At 41.9% G+C, this 25,073-nt stretch overlaps 1 protein-coding gene across 3 annotated transcripts in view; it reads right to left on the reverse strand.

Moving 5' to 3' along the window:
• The window catches only part of rbms3 (RNA binding motif, single stranded interacting protein), a 294,917-nt gene that overhangs the window by 148,449 nt on the left and 121,395 nt on the right, over nucleotides 1–25,073 (reverse strand). For all 3 annotated transcript variants that reach the window (XM_073483024.1, XM_073483022.1, XM_073483023.1), the window contains 2 exons: nucleotides 19,434–19,591; nucleotides 2,438–2,496 (listed from right to left, as the gene is read on the reverse strand). In XM_073483024.1, coding sequence (XP_073339125.1) covers nucleotides 2,438–2,496; nucleotides 19,434–19,591 — 217 coding nt within the window. The remainder of the gene's footprint in view (nucleotides 1–2,437; nucleotides 2,497–19,433; nucleotides 19,592–25,073) is intronic.

Raw genomic sequence — 25,073 nt, forward strand, 5'->3', positions numbered from 1 at the left:
GTGTTACAAAGTAGTCTACCAGGAATGTGTGCCTGTACAGATTTAATTATCCAATCAAGCATCTTGCCAGATTTCATCATACTGTAGAATAAAAGTTTAGCCAGTTTCAACTTTTTTGCATGGCTACCTTGCATTTTCTCTCTTTTTTCTGCCAGAGACATTTGCATCAGTGCCCACGCAGGACAGATTGAAATACCTTGTCTGCACTTGTAAGACATTTTTGTGAATTTTAATCTACCCTACTGCCAAAATAAACAATATTGAAGATATGGTGTTCATAATAAAGGATATATTGTCCCAACAGAGTATAATCAAACCCTACAATTAAAATGTTTGAGAAAGGATTTTATGACGTACAAAGTCAAACTAAACCAAAAGTTTCTGAATTCATTAAATTAAGGCGAGGGTAAACACAAAAGCAGAGCAGAGAAGTTAGTCAGCGAGTTTGAGATACCCTCTTGTTTTCCTCGGGCTGACTGTCGATCTCTGACTGGTCCTGACCTCTCCTCTATCCCATTTTTCTCACGTTGTTTTGGCAGTGTGCTCACTGAGCTGAGCTAAACACAAATAACACGAGGGGGAGGAGAGGTGGTGGAGCAGGAGAGGAGACAGAGGAGAGGGATGCTCGCTGCGTGACGGTGGCACGTGGTGATAAGCTGCCGCTCTGACATTTAAACAAGTGTCAGGGTCAGGGGGTCAGATGAGTGGAAACAATGCGTGACTAGATCGGGGCGATGTGCCTATTTGGCTTTGTTACCGAGAGCACAGATGCACGCCAGCCCATCAGGCTTCACTACACTGGCTTGGCTGGTTTACGCTTTGATACCTGCTCACCTTTCAGGAGATAGTGAGATATGTATGAGAGAGGTTTGATGTTGTGGCAGCAGAAATGAGCTCTTTGTGCAGTTTCTCTCATCCTCAACGTGTCTTTCAAACACTAAAGAACTATTATTTTCTCCTCAAGGTCACTCAGCTCTTCTCGTCACACTCTTTCTTCTCTGTCTCCCCTCTGTTCACCTCCCTCTCTCTCACTGGGTGCAGAGCAGGACCATCCTTTCCACTCATAAAATACGTCTGCTTATATTTGCTTCTTGGCATCTCAGCAGTGCTGCATTCCAGGAGGGTGACTTATGGGAAACATTGTCTTCCACATAACACATTGCTAAGCTGAGCCGATGTTTTTGTGCAGTGCCTTACTCGGGTCAGCTGGACACAGAGAGGGATAACCTGTAGTTGAGGACAGTCTGTTTCTTTCATCGCAGAAATCGAAAGGTTTACCTCCTCTTTTTTTCTCTGTCTCTTTTTGTAGTCTGAATCATCCTAACCTCCCTCCTCTCTGTCTTTCTCCTCTTTAATCCATCCTGTGCTTTGTCCTGTGACCTGTGGATACACCCTTCCCACTAACATGCATCCAGTCTTGTCTTTAATAGCCTGTAGGACTCACAAAAAGGACCTGTCAAGATAATCAGCCCTTTTTTCCTATCCTCTAAAAGGCAGAGGTTCTTTTCCTCAACATTTTGACCCAGAGCATGCCTGGCAGGATAAACTCAGGTGTGGAGCAGGGTTAAGAAGGCGGCTTCACCTTGAAAGGCCACACTTCTGAGCCCGGGAAACCACAAAAAGCAATTAAAAGTATTGATGGAACTTCAATAGCTCTTAAACAGTGCTGCCAGACACCTCGGGGCAAGTAGCACACTAATCTTTTTTTTTTTTTTTCCCCTCATCTCTCTATTGCGCCGTTCCCTCCCCTCTCTCTCTCTCTCTCCCTCTCTCAGTCTTTCCTCACTGAAGCTGGTCTTGATCATTACCAACTGACTGCAATACAAAGAGATTTAAAGAGAAGGTGTGAAATGTGTTTACAGCCGTGCAAGGCAGGTGGCTAAAGTGAAAACAAAGCCAAGACCCTGAGATGGTGAGTGTGACAATGATAGTAATTAAAGTTTATCTAATCCCAACTAGCTTGTTAGCCCTCTAATTGGTCCAGCACGCGTGTATGTTCAAGCATGTAAATGCGTGTAGCGTGTGCGCTCCAGAAACAATTTCAAATGAGTCACTAATGTCGTCGCTGCGTGTGCGCACCATTTACTGTGCAGACACTAATGGACATTTAACAGAAACACTCTTTCCAAAAGATTGTCTTCCATATGACAAAACAGGAAATCGAAGAGGAGATAGGGAGGGGCTGAGACAGTGGCTGCTTGCTTATCCTCCAGACAAGTGCAGTGGCATCCAAGAGCAGGTTGTTTACTCGAAGCCTTCATGCAGCGTTAAGCCAGCTACTCGCTAAATTGCTGATTTACAGCGCAAGGTTTCCTTAGCTGATGTCTAAATTTACGAGAGGGCTTGGATTGCTGTTGACAGGACACAGTCTAAAGAGTGATGGTGCTGGTGCACTAAAACAAAGTGGTTGTACAAAACAGACAAAGTGAAGACTTACCTTTGCACTGGTTGGTGTTCTTATCCAGAATGGCCTTGGTTGACACTATTTTTCCATACCTGTGAAGACAGGGAAATTACATTCAGTGTTTTTAGACTCAGAATGACCTACAGGACCTTTGGTTTGTGGGGTAGTTCACTAAAATTGCCGTCCTGTGGTGAAGGTAAATGTCTTATTTTCCATACGCTCTGCCATTTAGTTGCAACTAGCAATTTTCAAAGTCGCACAAATGTCAAAAGCCACTGGAAAGAGAAATCACTTGAGGTTAATAACATTATGTTTATGGCTGACTTCAAATGAATGTGCAGCCCTCTGACATTTGAGCAAGTCACTGAACATTTTCAAAAGGTCTAAAAGCATACGAGCGCATTGAACGATCTCAGAAGTTAAGTTGTAATATACATTTCAACAAATTAAACTGATTAATTCCTTTCACATCAAACCCCACCATGAACTTCTTTTCACCAATGACATAGCCCAATAACAATACTTATTTATTCTATTGAATAATAAACTGGTTCAAAACTTTTGAAACTGTATGGCAATACTTTTAAAACCCATCATCTTTTGGCAAAATGATGCAACACATTGTTGAGGTCTACGTCTCATTTTTGGAAATTAAAAAAAAAAAAAAAAAAAAGCAATCATGGAATTTATGTTATACCCTATTTAGTAATATTTCTAATCAACATCTGCTTCTGACCAGACGTGAAGAGTTCTGGATTAATAACATTCAAACATTTGAATGACAAGGTCTCAATGAGGACTCAATGCTCAACACTACGTAGTCAATCTTTTAAAGTGATTCTGAAAAAAGATTTTTGAGGTTGTTTCTCAGGTCATTCTCTCAAGTATCGACACTTTACAATTAGGAGAGCTCATGGACTTTAATTTGTATGGATGCTGAGAGGTGTTGTAAATAAAGTGAGTATCATTGTGTTAGGTTTTTGTGTCTTTCATTTACATTATTACACTCAAATATCTGCTCATTATGTCATCGTTGTGGCTCCCTGCAAAACTGAAAGTAACACATTTCTTTGCTCCTCAGTTCTGCATGCACAGTCGGTTGCTATGATTTTTTGGGAATTGAAAGACTGACCTCACTGACTGACTGACTGACAGTGACTTATTCTATCTGCTTGTCTCAGCTAAAACTGCAACACGCTGAGTTGTGTGCAGGGCAAGAAGCACTGTAGCACTGTTAGTACAGTATGTGTGTGTGCCAATCTGCATGCATGCATACACTGTATGTATTTGTATGTGTGAGAATGTGCACGGTTGCTCCCTTGATTGTACAATTACACTTCTGTTGCAATGTATACATGTCTGTGTATAAATACATAAATGAGAACAATTCCCTGTGTGTTGAGCGCACATCACAATGAGTGAGCCGAGGACAGACAGTTTTGCTCTGAACGTTTGCACACACACACCACCACACACTCATAAACACACAGACACACACACACACACACACACACACACACACACACACGCATTCTGTAGGGAAGAAGCAGTGGTGCATCCCGGCCCATATTTCACCAGCAGGGGATAATTGTGCCATTTCTCAACGAGTGGCGGAGACTCTATTTACTGCATGCTGCGGTGGGGTGGGTGGTGGATATGAACTGATGAGCTCCGAGAGGAAAACTACCAGCTCGCACACACAAATACAGATACCGCATGAGTACACACACACACACACACACACACACACACACACACAGTGTACAAATATGCGCACACAGGAACAGCACTCACCAATCAGCGGATTGTCTCTCTTCCGCAGATAAACAGGCCATTTTAGCTATAGGGATCCATAATCTAGTGCAGCAGAACAGGCCTAACGTGGAATGTTTGATCATACTGAGACACTCTCAAGCATAAGTACACAAGATGAACATGGAACAGTGAGTGTTCATTTGATTAGAGAGCATGCAGAGCTCGGTTAGCATCTGCAGTATTTCAGATTTTTGCAGAGAAATAAAAACTGGGACTTACAAATAAGAATTGGACAAGAGGGTTTATAATCCTCAATCACGGTAGGTTTAATATGGATATACGATAAAAACATATACTGAGATTATTACTATTACTACTACAGACACAGTTTAAGATATTATGTTGATATTATATTGATTTATTACCCAGCTCTTTACGTAAGCCACCGAGCTAGCTAGAATGTTTGTTTCTGTTTATTTGCACACAGGTGTCTGCCCTGCTTCAGTACATAAGTGAAAAAATTTGTATGCTTTCAGTCTGGGAAGCAGTTAAAAAGCTCAGTGCTTTTGGCACAAATTGGGGGAAAGTTCTCATTAAAACTTTGTTTGGACGTGGGGGAAGCAGGCGACAGTAGCTTTCCAATGCCAACTCATCACTGCTTGCCTCATTAAATGTTAAAGATGGCTCATCAATGCATCCTTTCCGCGGTCCAAATACACACCACAAAGACACTGCAGCGAGATGAAAAGGCAAGGTGGAAGGAGCCAGCTTTGTGCCCATAATGGAGACATATTGGAGACGGATGGAGAATGTGATCAGCATGTTCATGTATGTGGCGTGTGTGAGTGTGTGTGTGTGGCTGTGGCTGTGGACGACCCTGCTGGCGGCTCCTTCCCCTCTCTGCCAGCCAGGCCTGGGGAGGCTTTGATGTGACAGAGGCAGTCCCTGTGAAGCGCAGGTTTAACACTGTGATGCTGTGGCCGGGATGCAGAGCCTGTCTCCACTAATCCTATTTCAATCACTCTCGCAGCCTCTTATCTCTGACTCCGCTGGCCCTCGGCCCTCCCTCCTCCTCACAAATCTTCTCCTCTCTCTTGCTCTCTCTCTCTCTATCTATCTATCTTTCTCTCTTAATGTCTCTTTACCATCCTCTCCATTTATCTTTCCTGCACTGTATCCTTCACTCATCTCCTTTTGTTTCCTCCCTTCCTCCTCCCTCCTAATAGGAATCCCATGGCAATCATTCTGATGCAATATCGGATCAACCCGGAGAAAAGAAGATGCCAGAAATGAAACTGCCGAGAAAAAAAAAAAAAAAGGCTTTATGAGCTATTTCAGGCTGATGAAAATGCACAAATTGTGGTGGATGTAAAACATGTCATCCGTTTGACAGATGTCTGGGCACTGAGATGTGATAAAACTGAAGCTGAGCCGAAAGCTCAGCTATGTTTTTAAGAGGGCAGCTGCAAGCACACGAGTGACATCCCTGTGCTGCGTTCCTCTCGTTTCTCGCTCTCTTGCTGGATGAAACGATCCAGGCGGATTCCATTTCCGTCATCAGAGCTGGGAGAGTGAAGTGGCTCTTTGCTGTACGTGGGAAGGGAGAGAGAGTTGGCCAGAACCACAACACGTCACTGTGGTGTTGCTGCTACACAGGAAAGCACAGCGCTGTAAAGGACGGACGGACCACCCAAGTGTTGTGCTGAGGCCTTGGCCTCAGGCTTTGGACACACTGTCCAAAGGTCTGTGACTGTGTGTGTGTGTGTTAAATGTTGAACAGTAGGTAGTTGAAACCTAAACTAGGATCTAAGACTCTCTGAAAGTCTTTGTATATTAGTTTGGTGTGTAAGTATACTGTAACTGCAAAAGACTGTCCATCTGTTCCTGCAGATGAAGACTTGAACATACAGCATGTACCATTTGAGCAAACTGGTTCCCACTGCAATTCAATCAACAAAATTAGCACCTTACCGAGATAAATATGGGACGTCTGAAAGATGTTAACTCAGGCCCAATCCCATTTCCAATTACCCCAACCCTTTGTTTTCAAGTGCTTCCTTGCTATCCAGAACAGACTTACAAGGGAGAGTGGTTAAAATCCCATCCCTCCCTTTAAATGTGAATGAGTAAAACTGAGGGGCAGGGCTAAATTGTAGGGGCAAGGGGTGTATTGGGATTGGGCTTCTGTGTAAGACTAAGGCTATGTTCTCTGACATGATTTTGTCAGGTTGACACGATGTTGTCAAAATGGTTGTTTTCACAGGCAACTGTCTGTCATGAACTATGTCAGTCATCAAACCAAACAGCCACTCAAAAGTCATTGCGCTGTCTATGACATACCTGCCTCCAAAGTCTCAAAAGTGTTGAGCAGTTGCAAGTGTATATGGTTCTGTGTACGCATCTGCTTTTTAGCTGCACAGGTTTCGGGACTAATTGAATATCATAAAAGAAGCAAAATGGAATGGAACACATGCAGAGATAGGGTTTGGCTTTACTGTGTTTAACTGAATTGCCTATAAGCAGCAAACTGCTTCAGGCGCTTTCAGCACCTTTGGAGCACCTGTGCAGGGGGGATGAGGCAGGTGCGAAAGGCACACCATGGAGAACAATAACTTCGATGTATCACCTTCTTGTATGCTTTTATGTTAAATAATTAGCAGAATGTAGATACTGTGGCTGAAAAAGAAAAGGTGCCGCACTAAGAGTTCTGCTCATGTAGGAGCAGGTGCAGAGACACCCACCATCCAGATTTACTATTTGCTCTGTACAGCAAATATTACCCAGAGGGCTTTCATAGACTAAACAAGTCTATTTTTTTATGAAAAAAAAAAGTGTGATAGTTATACACCACTGCGCTTTTCAGTCATATGGAGGAGCATTCAAACTTATTATTTCTCACAATTAGTTCAGGTAGTGACATTACACCTTTTTTCTACAAGTGAACAACTGTATTAGCTGACAAAACAGTAATAATTAGTTAGGTAGGATGAGCCAATCTCCAGTAAAGAAAACAAGGTTGAGCACGGAGTCTGTCAGCCACTTTCAGTGAAAGAAAAAGCTGCAGGCTAAACGTCTTTATGACATCAGAGATTAAGTCTTGTTTCCTTGTTGTCAGATTTGGATTGGGCATGGCCAAGTCGCCAATGATTTCCAACCAGTAGTAGGTTAAAGACGTTTTTTTAAATTTTTTTTTTAACTTTTAAATATGTTTACATGTGGTGAAAATTCCACCTTTTCTTCAAGGTAACCTACAATTTTTTTTACGATGTGATTTATGTTGTTAAGTCTTTGATGCTATTGCAAGAGACAGGTGTCACTGTGGCAGACACACAGAGAGGACAAAGTGGAGAAAAAGAGATGGGTAAGAAACATGACTTCTTTATACTTTCATATCAAAGATAAAAAGAAGAAACAGGATGCAAGAAAGAGCAAAATATAAAGAGGGTGACAGATGGATGGCAAACAGCACGTACCCAAACTCAGCGACAACACAACATTCACACAACTGAGTAAGAAAAACAAAGATACAGAATGTTGCGGGAATTTGTGTGTAAACTATACTAAACCTATATATATATATATATATGTGTGTGTGTGTGTGAGCAAGTGCATGTGTAGCCTTGTCAGAGAGAATCAGTAGGAATCATCGCGCTGTGTAAAAGCAGTGAGTGGCAGCTGTCCTTGAATGTCGTCTCCTGTCTTACAGCGGCTAACGTGTCCCACAGCTCGCACATCGCTGCGGCTCAGACAGAGGTCAAGCCTCATGTCCACCACATGCATCTTTTTGGAAATAAATATTAAAAAGATGATTTTTTGAAATGTTGTCGCTGCTCCAGTTTCTATGCGACTACTGAAAATCTGTTTTGATGTTGCTAACCTTAAGTTTCTAATATATATGGATATGTTTCTTCCTTTAATTTTTTTTAATGCTTTCCGCTGTGAGAGCTAAAGACACACTGAACTGACGGAGACATAAAGCAGCACAACTGTTGTAAGACTTTCCGATCTCAAACTGAAATTACTTTATTTTGTATTGTTTATTTTGAATTTCAAATCCTGAGCTTGGGTCTCTTTGTGGCCTGTTTTACGAGTTAAAACTGAAGAAACTATTTTATGATCAGTTTTAATGGCAGTAGATTGGTGCATTGTGTGAACTTAAAGATGTAAAAAGAAAATATGGCATCTACACCAGAGATTTTCCAAGAAGAAGGAACATCGTGACAGAAGGAAACATTTTTAGAGACAGGTAAAATAAAAAGAAGCCTGGTGGCTAAAATAAGAAGGCTCGTGAAAAGAAAGAAGTAAGAAATTGAGAAAGAAATGAAAAAAGACAGCAGACAAATGATGAATACAATGATATCGAGTCGCAGTGAGAGAAATAAACAGAGGAGGGCCAACCTATCCTGATGGACACCTGGCAGGGAGCAGAGCAGCTGTTTCAACACCTCTGAGTTGATATTAGTGACTTCTTTTCATGACCTCTGGGCCTCTGAGCTGACAGTTTGGTGGTAATGGCCTTTATCTATATCCCAGCATGGAACTGCATGGAGACTATGACATGTTTTAGCAAAGTGAGTTCAAAGTCGACCTTCAATGTCTCCATTTTCATCTTAACCACAAAACTTATTTTGTTTGATAACAGCTAAGGCCTTCCTGACTTGGTGGATCAAATTACCAGATGTACTGTATCTAATTTTACAGCGAGTATCTATACAATCAATCATCACATGAATTTGGAAGAGTATTCCACACTTTTGTTAAAGGAAAATGATGTTGAAATTATAAAAGCATTATAGTATAAATATCAAAACACTGTGCTGGCAAGGATGAGCAGCAATAAATCAAAAAGCTTCGACAAATTGGATAATTCCTTTTTTGGCTTTAGCACTCTATCTTTCTCTTGGCAGAATGTCATCATGTTTTTTTAGGTGCTGCTGGGATTCCCCCAGTGTTTTGTTGGCGGATTTGCGGTAAACTGGCAAATGCTTTCTTTCAAACCTTTAACGTCTCTAAATGTGGGAAGCATCTTGGAACAGCCTTAATTGGTTGTTCTTTCTTCTCTGATTTATTCTGCGACAACAAATGTCACACTGCAGAACACATCTAGTACATTAGGGTATCGTAATACAGCAGATTTAATCTGGTAGACAACAAATAACACAAGCAACGTGCAGCTTTCTACAGATTTGAGTGGTTGCAATACCTCGGCCAGTGTGTCACTGCTCCGTCTGTTGAAGTTGGCTGGGGACAAACTCTCTGTGGCCATAAACTGTCATCAACTATTCTGATTTCAATTTTTCCTTATTTCCCTGCTGATGTGATTTCTTTTCATGAACATTTATTTTACCTGGCAAATGTGAGAGGATGACAAGTTGATTAGAACCATTCAAACTTTACCACCTCTCTACATAATAGAAATAGATTATAGCTGGAAGCAGGAAATATGGCCAACTGGCTCCAGTCAGGTAATTTACAAAGGAAAAGAAGGTAATTTAAAAGTTTTAGCAAGTGTTCAGGATTCATTGTTAGTGAGTTAAATTTAAAACAATTCATCATTGCATTATGGGATTTTCAATAAAAAAAAGTTTTAAAATCCAGATAGCCAGAGAGCCTCCATCAGGTAAATTGTTCCCGCAATTTAGTCTGTGCCACTTTGGATGAGACTGGATCAATCTGCTTAGTCTGGTCCATTTGTAACTTCTCTGAATGTATTCCATTAATGTCTTGCTATCATGAATAATCAATTACCTGCTCTTTTTTTATTATTAAATCAATACAAAACTCTGAATTTTGATCCAAATTATACAATTCAAGATAAATTGAATTAATTTACCACACTTTCTCCTCACCTGTTCTTCTGTGTAAAAGTAATTTAAAATACATCACGTTCTGCAGGCTAGAAATTGAGCACAAGAGTTTGGGCAATTTTGGAAATTCCGGTTTTGTTCAGGGGAGAAGAACGGAAAATAAGAGAGATAACAAATAAAGAAAAAAGAGAAATGGAAAGAGAAAAGGACAGAACAAACTACAAGAAGGGCAAGAAAAAGTATAGGCATTTTGAATTTTAAAAACAAACGAAGCCAACCATGTATGCAACCAGCACTGACTTCACCGCCGTGAGTCATCAAACCAAGTTTGAACAGAGGTCAAAACAGCAGGGGTGCATGCCAGTTCTAAAACTCTGGAATAAAGTCGGCATTGCTCCAAACAAAAAGGAACTATGTGTGTTTGCAAAGGCTTTCGAACTGTTTTCAAATGTCAGATGTACAGTACTGCAACTAAAGATATGTTTGTTTTCTAAATAAAGGCAATTTTACCAAACTGCAGGCATGGAGGACAACAACTTTTGACTGATTTTAATTAGACATGGATGTGGATAAGCTGAAGAAGAATGAAGACTGAAATTGTTTTGTTAGTATATATACACTGTAAAGTGCAACCAATCACACATTTTTGACCATTGTGGGAGGGAGGTGAAGCCTGAGCACACTGCAGTAACTAGAGCTTCGTTTTGGTTGCATACTAGTACAAAAATGGAAGATTATAAATGACAGGTGGAATTTTTATGGGGGGTTAAGTTAAATCTGTAGCTGCAGCCTGCAGCTGATTAGCTTAGCTTAGCACAGTGACTGGAAACAGGAAAAAGGCTGAATGATTAAAGTGTTTTATCTTGTCTGTTTAAGGGGCTTTTGCTAGTCGCCTGACAACCTCACAGTGATGACGAGAGTCCAGGAAGTCACTGCTCCCAGCCAAGAAAAAGTCCCCCCCGTAAAACTGCAACTTTTCACTTATTAAACAGATATACAGTGTTAATCAGTAAGCTTCAGAGAAGCAGGTAGGTGGATGATTGTTACCTTGGGACAGCTTGAAACCTCTATCACAAGGGGTGACGGTATTTTCCACTGAAAAAAGCCTTTGCAAAATGCAATAAACAGGAAAGATGTTCACCACAGAGACACAATGCCCAAAATGTGCCTCAGACTGAGCCTGAGAAAGTGGACTACAGACTAGTGTGTGTGTTAACCGAAAGTGTGCACCAAGAAAAGATAAGAGCAACAGTAAGTGATGGCAGCAAGCATTTTGTTGTGCTCTTGTAGCTAGTTACAATCTCTCTCTAACTCACGCATACACACTGGTCTACAGAGCCAGCCTTGCAGAATAGCCCCTGTTTGTTTGGAAGTGTCCAACCTGTCAAACCCACATGCCATGCACTGCTGTCTGACACGCACAAATGAACACATCTCATCTGTGCTGGTGCCGCTTCTGCTTTCCATATACTGCCTCAAATGTGAGGGAAAGAGAGGAGAGGGAAGGAGGGAAGGATAGAGAGTTAAAGCCAGAAACTCCAGAGATCTCAGGTTTTGTCCCTAACGTCAATCAGTCTTGTTGTACCAGAAACTCTGCTGTCGCTTCTGTCGGGGCTTAAAAATCGTCCTCTGCTGTACGGCCAGAGTCAGATAAAATTCAAAGCACAGCTGGGGGGAGGCACAGAACACCGTAGCACACTGGTTGCTATGGTTTTTGGTATGCTATTAGTTCCTGAAGGCAAACTAAGGTAAAATGCAGCCAAACACCAAAACTGTTAAGGGTGTATTTGTATTAATCTAATTAAGCATTTGAAAAAACGAGAAATGTTATTCAAAAAATGACTGTCAGAGCATTAACTGTTAACAGTCAAATTCAGTGCAAAAGTGGAAAAGAAGCTCTTTCCAGCCTCTAAATAGGCAAATCGTCTATGTGTCATGTATACAGTAATGGGGGGATAAATAATTCAAAAAACCAGCCTAAGGCCAAATCAGCTTCGCTGCTCACACTCGCTCTAAAATCGATGTTCTGGGAGGAAAGAGGCGTTGCACTTTAGTCAGTTTGGCCCGGCCAATGAAATGACTATGTCACTTCTGCTGGAGCAGAGAAGTGGAGGGATTAACATGATGAAGAGATGAGAGAGAAGAGAGTGAGAGAGCACGATGAGAGAAAAGAGAGAGAGGAACAAAGAAAGAAAGAAAGAAAGAAAGAAAGAGGTGAGGGACACAGAAGGAGGGATTGTGAGAGAGTGAGAGAGGCGTTCACACATAGAGAAAGTGGCTGATGAGGGTTCTGGTTCCAGGAATAGCAGATGCTTCTACTCAGCGTGAAGCTGTAGCTGTAGGAGTAGTTTAGTTTGGGCATTCCTGTGGCTGTCTCACTACTTCTCAGAGGTTAAGCACCACTATCTCTTTGTGCCCTGAGTGACGCATAACTTCATCACGCATGGTTGAGAGTGTCGGAAGAGGAGGAGAAAGAACCAAAGAGAGACATATTAAGCAAAAGAGATGCAAAGGATTGAAAGTGAAAAAAAGCAAACAGAGTTTAGATTAGAACTTGACCAATACTGGATTTTTTAGACGGACACCGATATATATTATTAAAAAATCAATACATCAGCGGATATTCTTTTTAAACCCTAAAAATGGGGTTATCAAAATGCATCTTAACACCATGCTGAAAAGCAGTGATTGAGTATCTTTTGGCTAACAGTTCCTGTTTCATCTCTGTGTCATCAAGGTGTAGCCAGAGCACCTGTAACCACACCCCACAGTGATGTCACTGTGTAAGAACACGCCCTAGAGTACACTTCTATGTCACTGCAGCAAGGTGAAAAGTTAAACCAGTGCAAAAAAGATTTTCACTGGGTGTTTAGGTGCTCTTTGAAGAGCTGTGACCAAATATGTACTGAGCGGGGCATTTTAAAGTAAAAAGAGGCAACTTTAAGCAATCAAATATCAGTAAACTTTAATGGTAGTATGTAGTATGACATGACATTAAAAGTTTTCTTTGTCTTGATCTTGAGCGAAAGAAACACCGACTCCAACACCGCAGAGAAGTTGTTTTCAAAAAGGAGAGTGACGTCAGTAGTGTGAAAGTGTGGAAGTGGTTTGGTTAAAAAACATCAGATGCACAACAAACCACAGTAGTAGGTAAGAAGTGCAGGAAGACTGTGACAACAAAAGGGGGACAACATAACAAACTTATTTCCCCACTACAAGCTACTGGTTGAGTTACGAGGAGAGCAAAAGATCCTGTGAGAAGAGTTCAAAAGCTATTCTGAGTTGTAAACCAAAAACGTTTTGTATTTCGTCTTATTGTCAAGAATATAATTATCACAGAAATACCGTGACACATTATGATGTTATTTTAGGGCTACGTCGCTCACCCCTAGTGGGGCGACACATTTACAGAATTCCCATCATGCTTGTAATAACCTAAAATGGCCAAATAATACTTTCCCCCTGATCTTTCTGGCTCTGGTGCAGTTGTACAGGTGGGAGCATAATGGGATGTTTGGTACTTTGAGGCAGGACTGGAGCGCCTTTGCTCACTCCTTTCTGTCATTTTTCTGAAGCAGAGCCATGGGACCGGGTCTGATAGCTAGGCAGCTAATGTCAACATTGGACCACGGAGAGTCATTAGGCATAATGTGGTGCTGCTGAGTGCCCGGGACTCTGCTCCATAAAAACAGGTGGTCCCAGGGTCACCCCGCCCTCCTCTACCCCTCACCTCCTCCACTTAGCATACCTTATGGCTCTGTCCCTCCCCTTGCCTCGTTCTCCAGCACGCCCTCCACCATTACCTCAGCACACACGGGAAAGGTTATTTGGACAATTGGTGGTGATTAGCTCTTGATTTGGCTCATTCTGTATGTTTGATCAGACCAAGGCGAAAGCCAGTGCGTGTCAGGGCGCAGCTGCGGCTCGGCCATGACTGGAATTGGGTGAGGAGAACCAGAGGGAGAAGGAGAGGAAGGGAGGACGCAGATGAGAAGGAGGTAGGGTTGAAGAGGGAGAAGAGGAGGAGCGAGGAGTAGGGGGTGTAGGGACCTCTAGGGTCCTTTGCTTTCTTGGCAGTTTGAGTTATGGAGTCGGGCTGCCGGCAAAGAAAATGTGAACTGCTTTATTCCTGTTATTCCAGGTGTGGGCCCTCGTAAAGAAAAAAAGAAAGAAATCCTTCTCATTCTTCCTTTCAACCTTTCGTCCAACAACCTGCTTCCATCCCCTCTGTGCCCCTCCTGGGTGGTGGACTACAAACAAGAAAAATGTGGGTGCAGCCTAATCGCTGGCTGGTGAATCGGGTAATAAAGTCTGCTTGTTTGGGGGCTGTGCTGGCTGGATTGGATGTGCTGGCTGCACCAATCTTTGGGTTGGATGGGGTGGGTGTAGGGCTTAGGGTTGGCCCAGTGCCTCAACCTGGCTGGTTAGGCCAAGGAATTTTTCTCACAGTAACGGCTGTTCTATCCATCCCTCCATCCCTTCATCCATCCATCCTTCCACTCAGAGAGCCAGCCAGGCAAGTAGGAAGGCCTCTCACTATCTGGGTGTTGAGCCAACAAATCCCCACTCCACTCCTTTGGCCTCTCCTTTACGCCCATATATCAGGCTGACGGCTGCGGAGAACCCGACATCCAGCCAGCTGAATAAAAAAGAGATTAAGCACCCACCCGAATCCATTTAATTACTCGTTCAACAGCTCTTGGCATGTAACTCCAACCGCTGTGAGAACTTTGGTGTTCTTTAGTCTTTACTTTTGCTCCCCGTGACCACAGGGAGGTTGACGGAAGTGGCTGGTCACAAGAGAAATCTTCACCTTGGTAACTCAAACAATCTCATATTCAGTTGTTGTGACTGCATGTTTGTGCGTTCAAAATTTAAGGCTTGGTTACTAGGGTGTGTAAAGGTGGGGGGGGGGGGGGGGGGAGAGTCAGATGAACCACTTGACAATGACATCACAACTGTAGACATCTGTATCTACACAGAGCTTCTATATCAAGTATAGGGATGGGACAAAATATCGCTATGGAAATATATCTTGATACTTCCTCTTGAGATGCGATTATCGATTTGCTGGCACCAAATATTGATATTTTGATTAAAATGTGGCACATTGGAATGATGGTACACATGAACATGGACATGTTGAGTTAGCGTCAAATTCTGTGAAAGTGACACCACAATGCAGTGAATAAATACATGCACGTTGCGTTTTTAGAGGTATTTCATATTCTTCAGCTAGACAAATATAGTGATGTATTGTCAGATGATTGCCTTGCAATGTATAGATTATTGCAGAGCCGCTGTATCGTGATACTATTGTTATCGTGGGCAACAAATCATATCTTATCTTGAGTTACTCTGTGATTCCCTAATCAAGTCAGCGTCTGAGAGTCAGAATTCACCAAACAGAACAATAAAAATTGGTGCTAACACCAGTGCAACATAGCCACTGTACAGAGAAGAATAACTTCACGTTAATACAAGGCTTAAACAATATCTTTGTGCATTCATGTGGTGTCGGAAGAATCAGTTCTGAACTGGGAAAATTCATGTGAACAATTATACTTGAAGTCACGAATGCAGAAACATGGCAGACAAAACTAAATGTTAGAAACTATTTTATTATTTCACGTATTGCATATAAAATGTTTGATTACATGCCATTTGGAATAAGGTAGTAGGTTGTATTCAGTAGATGCTGTCCATGTAAAGTGAACTGAACTAGTTAGAAAAGTTATTGATTAGCAATAAGCAATATTTTAGGGAATGTACTGGTGCAGCAACAATTCAAATATCACTTTCTAATATAAAGCTTCAAACTTTAAACAGATATCAGCGTGTTGTTTCAATGCCCTGAGCAATAAAACACAACGCACCATCTTTGTAGCGTCCATTTTGTTCCCACATTATGACTTAAAAGTTAATTAAAACAACAAAGTCCAAAGAACGACTTCCAAGAAAAAGACATGGGACCATGTGAATGTAGTGTTAACCCTCCTATGGCACACTAATGAAGCGTAAACTTGCTTTACCCTCATTTTAGAGCAGAGATGTATGTATTGAATCAGTAAATCACATATTGAGGATATAACATAGACTTAACACTGACCAAAATGAGCGAACAGATGATATATATGATGTATTTGATATCTGCTGTTTTTCTTTAAATCTAGAAATTTGAACTTCTGCATTTCTGTATTTTAAGAGAAAACTGTGAACTTTGGGAAGGCCGTGAGGCCTCGATGGGGGTTACTTAAATTTGACAGGATCTTGGCAATAAGGCATGAGAGTTCACAAGGACGGGTTACAACCGCAGTAGACGGCATTTATTTTTTTGGCATCTCTTTGCGGCGTGCAACAGCCTCCAATCAGCAGCTACGATATGGCCTGTTGTCAAGAATGCATCAGTTTGGCGGCAGCTTGTTTGCTTTTGAGATAGTGGTGAACCAGGGCGGCAAGAGTTGCTTTTCAATGTGTGTGACACAACAAAGAACCAGCTTTGATTTGTCTCATGGCCAGCACTCACATGGCTTTGTGCAAGAGTACGTGCACGCAAGCATGTTTACATTCACACACAGTAAGCCTTGAGAAAGCAATCAAGCCCATGATATACTGATGATGAAAAATCGCTCAGCAAGCTTTTGTGACTGAAACTTTTTTTTTTTTTTTTCTAAAACCACAGTGCCACATTTAGTCAGGTTTTATGTTTAACAAGGCCCTCAGTCCCATCAGGGAGAGCTGAAGGGGCTGAGTGGCTGGAGGGGGACTGGGCATGTGGGAAAAACCTGAGGGGAACCCAGGGTGCTGCAGACTGCAGAACAGTCGCATGACCTTTTCTAGAATGCTGCCACCCGCCTGCCACTGAAACACGGTCTGGCTAATTAAAGTTTCAGGGGCATTGGATTTTCACTGGCACAGCACACCTCGGGCAACCTTGGGGGCTCTTAGGCAGGCGATACACACAGAGGGAAGGATGGGAGATATAAGAAGAGAGAGAGAGAGGAGCTGTGGAAACAGCTGAACAAGAGGACAGCCACTAGAGGACAGCACGGCAGATCTAAGCAATAACAGACGAAGTCAGTGGCTTTTCCATAACACACAGGAGAAAGGCTATATATTAGAATGCAAATCTACAATCACAAACATGCACACTACCGGGGTATTTTACATAAGCTCCGACATGGTTTGCCCTTCCAAATAGTTGTGCTCAAAATATTCAAGATCATATGGAATTAGAAATGAAATTGAAACTGTCCAACTCTGTACAACTGGGTGAATGCAAGAGCTAAGCGAGAGATATGCAATGTCAAAAATGCTGAGTGCTTTTCCAAATCTTATCAGGCCGCCTCTCTGGCTAATGGAATTTTGATGGGTCAGTATCAAGAATAAATGCATGACTTATGACACGCTACCGGGAGCATTACCAAATATACTGGACAGCATGTTCCCGTCTCCAAAGGATCACTGAATAATTGGCCGCGTTTGACCAGGACATTTCTGGAAATATGGCCAAGAAAAGGTTATGCAACCAGACAGACTTGCTCATGGCCTGTATTTCACAATCTGCTGGCCTTGTCTCCATTAATGATCTTGACCCCCTTTTCACCATTTTAGAAGTGAAAGGGCCTAATGGAGCTGAACAAAGCTGCTTGTGTGTGTGAGTGTGTGTGAGAGACAGAGACACAGAGAGAAAGAAAGCCCCTGTGACTGTTTGTTACAGCTTGATGAGGTCTTGGTCTGTGATTCCTGGGGGAGGTGGTCCAATCTAAGCTTTATTAGGCCTTATTGAGCTGTGCACAGGCAGGTGTGTGTGTGTTTTCTCTATCAAGAACATTTGGCAGAGCTTTATGAGTACCTTTGTGTGTGTCCCTAAAATACACACGGTTGGTAGCAGTTTAATGGGGTGTGCAAGGTATTGTACATGGACCTTCATTCATGCCTGTAATTTTCTTCTCAGACGTGAACTCATTCCTTTGATCAGTTTGACATTTAAGAGCTTTTATATTTCATTTGTGTACATGTAGATGTCCAATGCCTGTTTACCAAGATGACAACTGTGGGGTCTAAGTATGCAGCAGCCTACTTTGCTCGATATTTGTGTAATATCTAGGTGGTAATATTTAGGGAACATTTCATAAAAACTGATGCATGGTCACAATGAGCTCTCTTAAATACACAGTCCGACCAATACTCAACCAAATTTTTCTGGTTGATTTCATGGCATCAACACACTCAAACGTAAACTTCACTGGGAATTTAATAATTAGAAATTATCCCAAGCATCTCTTTCTGCATTCTAGTCTCTAAAAGGAAAAGGTTTCATATCGATGCATATTGGACAACTTATACACCGATACTGATAAAACATTTCTTCTAGAAGAGGTAGAGCAGTATTTTGATACAGTTAAAGCAGCTACAAGAAACTTTCATGATTTACTAATTGGCGGCCCCTGTGGACAAGAACGGTATGAGCAACATCACCCCCTGTGATGGTGAAGCACAGTAACACCTAAGTTACATGGAATCTTGTAGCTTATAGATTCTGTTGCTCGGTAATAGCAATTTTATCGAGCTGAAGTTGAAGTTATAGAAATTTCCTGGTAATGTTATGTCTTATGTAAATAGCCAATCTTGTCGCTGATGTCTTGTTTGCTTATGAAGGACAAATAGAGGCATCAGTATTAAATTGATAATGTTTCATTACCAGTTAAAAGTTCCTTGTAGAACATTTAAGCTAGTGACTGATTATCCAACTACGGAGAGTAAAATTAGCCAGTTTTGGGCTGATGAGCTGACTACAACTGGTGGCCAGAAGGACTTGATTGACATTTGACCTGGCTGTTTGCTTCATGGTTTGATGCCCATCAGCTACAGCTGCTGTACATCCTTTAATGTTCTCAAAAACACAAACTGGTTTTCTATCTTGTCTAAGTGGAACATCCTCTATGTAACATATCTCTTGTGTCTCCAGTCCATTAGCTATTTATTCAGAAAGTTACTTAAATATGATCTTGTCACAGTTATTGTGACTGGGGGACAAGCAAAGAACAATTCTCCATCTAAAGAAAAACGTTTTGTTTTTTTTCTTCCAGTAAATGCTTTTAAAGATGACGGATTAAATTTGTGCCTCTATATATTCAAAATGGATTTGACCTTTCACCCATAATGGTTATTTATGATATCGACTTTCCAAGAGAGGCAATTGTTTCTTGAAAAGTTGACGTGGAATATACAGAAAGGTTAATATGGAAACATCAAGTTTCCACATTAAATAAATTAGAGTGGATGACAGTTATGTATGCTATAGTTAAATAATGAGCTGTGAGTTGGAGTAATATATATAGAGGCAAACTAAACACTACATACAGCCATGAGAAGCACATCATGGCCAAGTACACCCCACAGCGGCATTGGCAAGTGTGACAGAGAAACCTCTGTATTTAACGGTAATTGTACCAAGTACTCACGGTTGGCAGAGTTTGATGAGGTCCTGGTCGGTGGTCCCAGGTGGCAGGCCTCGGATATACAGGTTAGTCTTACTCAGCTGCTCTGCCCCTCCCTGGCTGCAGCTGTTGGTGCTCGGGCTGGGAGGAGCCATGGGATGAGGGGGTGGAGCATAGGGCTGCTGGGAAAAGAAAGGAGAAGAGAGGAAGAAATTTAATACAACAACAGCAAAAAAAAAAATAGGTGTAGGATGATAAGTGAAAGAGTAAAAAAAAAACACTGAGAGGCGATGGGTGAAAAAAGAAAAGCTTGCGTATTTTGAGACAGCAGAAGAAAGTGTGAGAGGGAGAGGGAAAAATATATCTTTTGAAGAGAACAGCAGGCACTATCAGTTCAATGTCACAGCAATTACGTGAGTAGACATTTTAGAGCGGCTGTGATACTGAGAGGATGAGATCAGGGTCACATAAAGATGAAAAAATTCAATCCAGCAGCAGAAATTAATGAATAAAAACTCAAGAAGTCACACATCTAACCTCAGTCTCAAATAATAAGAACACATTGCGGGGAAAACATTTTCACATAGAGAAAAAAGCTCTGCACAATGCCAGAAAAAAAAGCTTTCCAGTTGAGTTGACACACAGCTACTGTATATCTCTACATACACTTACTTCACTTTTTTCCACTTTCTCATCACCTTTATTCTGCAGTAAATTATATCTGAAGTTCTTACTCAGTGTGCAGGGCTTTATCCTTCACATTTTACTGAAATCAGGACTGCCAACTTTTCTACATTTTTTTATTTAAAGTCAACATTTCAGCAAGGGACTGTGAAATTAGAGTTCATAAGGCTTCCAGTAGCATATAACGGTTTTAAATGATGGCAACTTCTTGCTTACTATTCATAACCTCAAAACCAATCTCGGTACACTGTAAAACAATTTACACCTCTGAGGGTGTGATATCTTGATGCAGAAATCCAGCCTATTTAATAAACATCTCAATATGAAGGTCTTTTTTCAGTATAATCTCTGTCTTCCAAGATGTATTCAAAATTTATTAGATATCTGATTCTCTCCCTTTCTTCTTCTCCCTCTCTTCCCCCTCCCCTGCTCTCCTCATGTGTCTGTTGTGCTGTTAGTGTAGATTTATGGTATAGGAGTCAGGGCCCCCTGCTCACAGCCCATTTATATCTCTATTGCAGGGACACTGCACATAGTGACAGAAAGAGAGAACCGCGGCCCTGTGGGCATGAGCGCAAAGAGAGAAACAGAAGAAGAGAGTGAGCAAGGAGGGAAGAGAGAGAGAAAATGATGCACACTGCAATAAAGTAAGTGAGTGATGGATGAAAGAGAAAAGAAAAAGTGGTCAGAGAAGGAGAGGGACATGACTAAATACCACCACCAGCTCCAGTTAACCACATTAACCCCTTATCCTCCCCAGAGAGAACCACAAGACCCCATACCATGCTGGAAAAGCACATACACACACAGTTTAACACGCACACACACAACATTAGCCCTCCAATCCTCCCCACACGTTAGCGGCGGCTGCCGAAGCATGGCTGATTTGATGCGCTATTTTAAGCGTGTGTGCCATGCCAGCGTGTTGCCTCCCACTCCTCAGACAAAGAGCCGGGGTCCCTGGAGCGTGAAGAGGGAGCCACGTCCATCAATGGACGGCCAATTACCACGCTGAGCTAAGTGGAACTGATGGGCAGCCACTCGCTGTGCTGGACACACACACACACACACAGACACTGTACATAGGTCTATGTTTGCGCACACACACACACACACACGCCACGTGACAACACAGAAACACCTTTTTCACACAGAAGCCAAAACAGCCATGCGTGCTTAACTGTTTTAAGTTCTTAGGGGCAACACCAACTGTTCAGGTCTCAGGTCAAGTAGCACGTCCTGTAGGGCTTGTCCCTGTCAGGTCACAAGTCTCCACATGAAAATCCAAAGCCATACTGAAAGTATCTAACGTCTTTCAATGATGACCATTGAAACAGCATTCGAACATTTTTATCAATGCTGTCTTTGTTTTCCTTTCGAAGCATAGGCCCAATAATTAAGTATGCATTATGTGTGGCTACGCAAGGCCTGTTGCTGTTATAATATTCATTTCTATTGCTTTGGATTTTTAAAAGATCCGAGCTGGGGAATTAGGGGCACCGCTGTGGCTAAGATGTCAACTATGAACCATAACTTCCCTGGTTTGAACCCAGCCAGCATGTGTTGCAGCTCCCCTTCCTGCCCTCTCTTCACTCTTGCTTTCTGAGAAAAGCATCGCATTTTCCCAAAAAAACGAACAAGAGTTAAATGTTTTAATCGTCAAGTCTTAAGCCTAAGGTTGTCATTTTTTGTGACTTAGGTCTGACTCAAGTCATAGTGTCAGCTGGAGCAATGCAGGAAGCTATGCTCTACTGCTGTGGACAGGGGTGGCAGCAAAACCTATATTAGTCACCTAAAAAAAAATCAATATCAAGTCTATCCTATGTTAAGAATATTTTCACTACTTCAGCATGCTGTCAGACAGCCCTTTTCATCGGTAAAGTGAAGCTGTAACATCCATCTACGCTCTCTCAAAATCAACCAGACTCCTTTGACAAAAACATAAATTTTTTACTCCGCAGGAACACAGAAGTTGCTGGTCTACCTCTGCCTTGACTGGTTGGTTGTTTTTTTGTGCTATTGTTTGACTTTGGTGTTTTAAAGGGTAAGTTCAAGAGAATCATCAAAGACACACAACAACACAGACAAACTAATCAATCAGAATCTGATTGCTTTGGAGAGAGCAATGTTACTTCTTCGGTTCCCTGTCATAAAGAGTTGTCATATGGCAAGGTAAAGCATTGAAAAAATCCTAAATATAGCATACTCTCATGGATTATTTTAGGTTGATCAAATACGTTTCTGTCACAGCACTACATGGCTTCACTTCCTGCACAGGTACTCATGTTGCTTCTTCAAACTGGGGGGTGTTCCGACTGTTGTCTACTGTAGGTAGGTACAAGCCCTCCTCAGAACACCCAAACTATTCCTTTAACCCCCTCTTCCAGCACATTGTGTCTCACACTACTTTGGTTGTCTTGGTTACACAGGCTAGAATGAAAAAAAAATTGCAGAACTAGTCTCCAGTCACTCACGTTTTCATGCAGCGGCCGGCGTATAGAAGAATCTTAATCTCTCGAGAACTCCATGGGAGTTATTTTCTCCCACTCAAAGTCACTGGAATGTGCACAGCTGCAGTTCAAGCCTCAACTTTGAGGCTTTCACCTTACATCCCCCTCTTCATGCCTCTTCTTTTTATTTTTACCAAGTCCACTCGGGCTTAAATTACACTCACAGTACTTAACATACTGTGTGACACGTACAAATTCACCAGCACAAACAGGAGACACTGCACAGAGTTGCTGTCAGCGCTGAAGGTTAATTGAAAGGCTCTCTCTCTTTCTCGGGCTTTCTTTCTTTGTTTTAGCCCTTCAGTAATACACGCAGCCCTCCTCCTCCTCCTCCTCCTCCTCCTCCTTCTTCTCCTCCCTGGGCTCCAGGCTTGGCTTGCATCCTGGGCTTTGGAATTCGTGTGTCCCGCCCTATCGATTTGCTTTCATTTTTTAAGGTCAGAAGCTGAAATCTTACACAATGAGGCATAGAGGGTCAAAACCAGCCCATTACTTACAGCGTTGGACGAGAAGGCAGAGAGCGAAGTTATCCGAGGGGAGAGAAAAAAAGCCGGAAGAGTCCCAAGGGATGAAGAATGGAATGGGTGCCGAAGGTCTCAGAGGAATGGCGACTGTTGGGTGGATGGGACGGGGTGAGTGGGTTTAATGTTGGATTCTTGGAGACCTAATGGTGTTTTTTTTTTGTTTTTTTTTCTATAGAAAAATGTATAGGGAAGGAGCCTCTACTCTTGTACTCTTGAGGAGTGCAGTTTAGGATAAGCAAAATGGACAAGAAGTGCCAAAAGAGGACGATCTTCAAATGTATACTCTATGTACCGTATATGCATTGGGAGCAATATGTGACCTTGTACAAGCGTGGGAGTGATATTAGCAAGCACACATAGGCTGTTGCTTCAACACACAAGCACGCACATATTTACACATTCCCACCAAAAATGCTTCCCCCTTTTTATTTTAAATCAAATTTTTTTCTTGGCTTCCTCTGGTCGGCCCACTGCAGGTTAATAACCGAGCTTGTTTCTCTTTTCCGGACGCCTCTGTGACTGCTGTTTACCCTCAGCCTGTCAGTCTGTAGGATCCGGCTTCTCAAATACATAATAAATACAGGCCTCTTGTGTCAGGACAATGAGGATTGAATACAGCACTTAACAAAGCAAAAGAGGAAAGAGGATGTAAGATTAAGGGAACAGGATTGACAGACAAAGGAGCAAAAAGATAGAAAGAGTTAAAAAGAGGAATGGAGGAGAAGTGTGTGGGGGAATAGCTGGTTATGACACTTCAAAAACCTCCAGGTGGTAAATGAGAAAAACCTCCATTCTCCCTCCTCCCTATCCAGCTGTGACAAGCCGCTACAGAGGCTTACTGGGGATTTCAATTTGCCGCACTGTATTTTAGACGGGCAGGATGGTTTACACAGGCCCAATTTACCGAGCCAGCCGTGCAGGGGGGTTCACAGCCTCTGTGACATGCCAGGGAATGTTTATGAGTGTATTAAGTGAGGATGATAAATCTAGCGTACGTTACATAGGCTGAGGGCACACAGCGCTGCACGTATATTCACACACCCACACAAGGACAACACATATTTTTATTTTACAGACCACAGCTAGCCCTCTCTGTCAGCAGGAGTAATATGTAGACCTGAACCTACTGTGCGCATTGTTATTTACACGGTCACGTACTGTACAGGCCAACACAGCATCCTTGCACAGTATGAAATCCTAATGCATCGTACATGTGCTATTGCAACCTTACTATACTGCATATGATTGTGGTCCCCAGAACCATGTATTTCTAAAACATCAACCTTTTCGAAGCTGGCAGGCCCATTCTTGCCAGCTTTGTGACAATGCATTTTTTTTCAGATAATCAGATTTTGTTGGGAGCAGGAGAATTTTCTCAACCTACAGCTTGAACACTTGATCTATTAGTTTAGTAGAAATAATAATAAAAAAAAATCTAAATCACCAAATTTTGAGGTTCCTTGTTTTCCCGGGATTGTGATGAGAGGCAGATGAGAGCAGGACAGAATGACAATAGATTAACTTTTTCCGTCCTCCATGACTGAATTTAAAACCAGATGTTACGTAGCTCCCTCACATGAGGATAAAATATGAGCGATCTGGACAACAAGAAGGTTATCATAATAATAAAAACATAAATAAGGGAACATCAGGTATAGTCCTTCACTATACTCGTTGGAATTGAATGTATTATGTTGTGTTTTGGAGAGAATTTAACATGAAATACCTCTGCCAAGATGTTTTTTGCTCATGTCCATTTCTTTGTGTGTTTGTTTGTTGGTTGGTTGATTTGTCAGAAGGATTACACAGAAAGTACAGAACTGATTTTCAAGAAATTTGGATGGCGGTTGGGTATCAGCCCAGAATAGACCCCATTTACTTTTGGTGCAGATCTGTATAAAGGGACTGATCCAGGATTTTTTTCTCACTTTGGTTAAATTCTCAGG

Source organism: Pagrus major, chromosome 16 (genome assembly GCF_040436345.1).
Source record: "Pagrus major chromosome 16, Pma_NU_1.0".
NCBI classification, from domain to species: domain Eukaryota; kingdom Metazoa; phylum Chordata; class Actinopteri; order Spariformes; family Sparidae; genus Pagrus; species Pagrus major.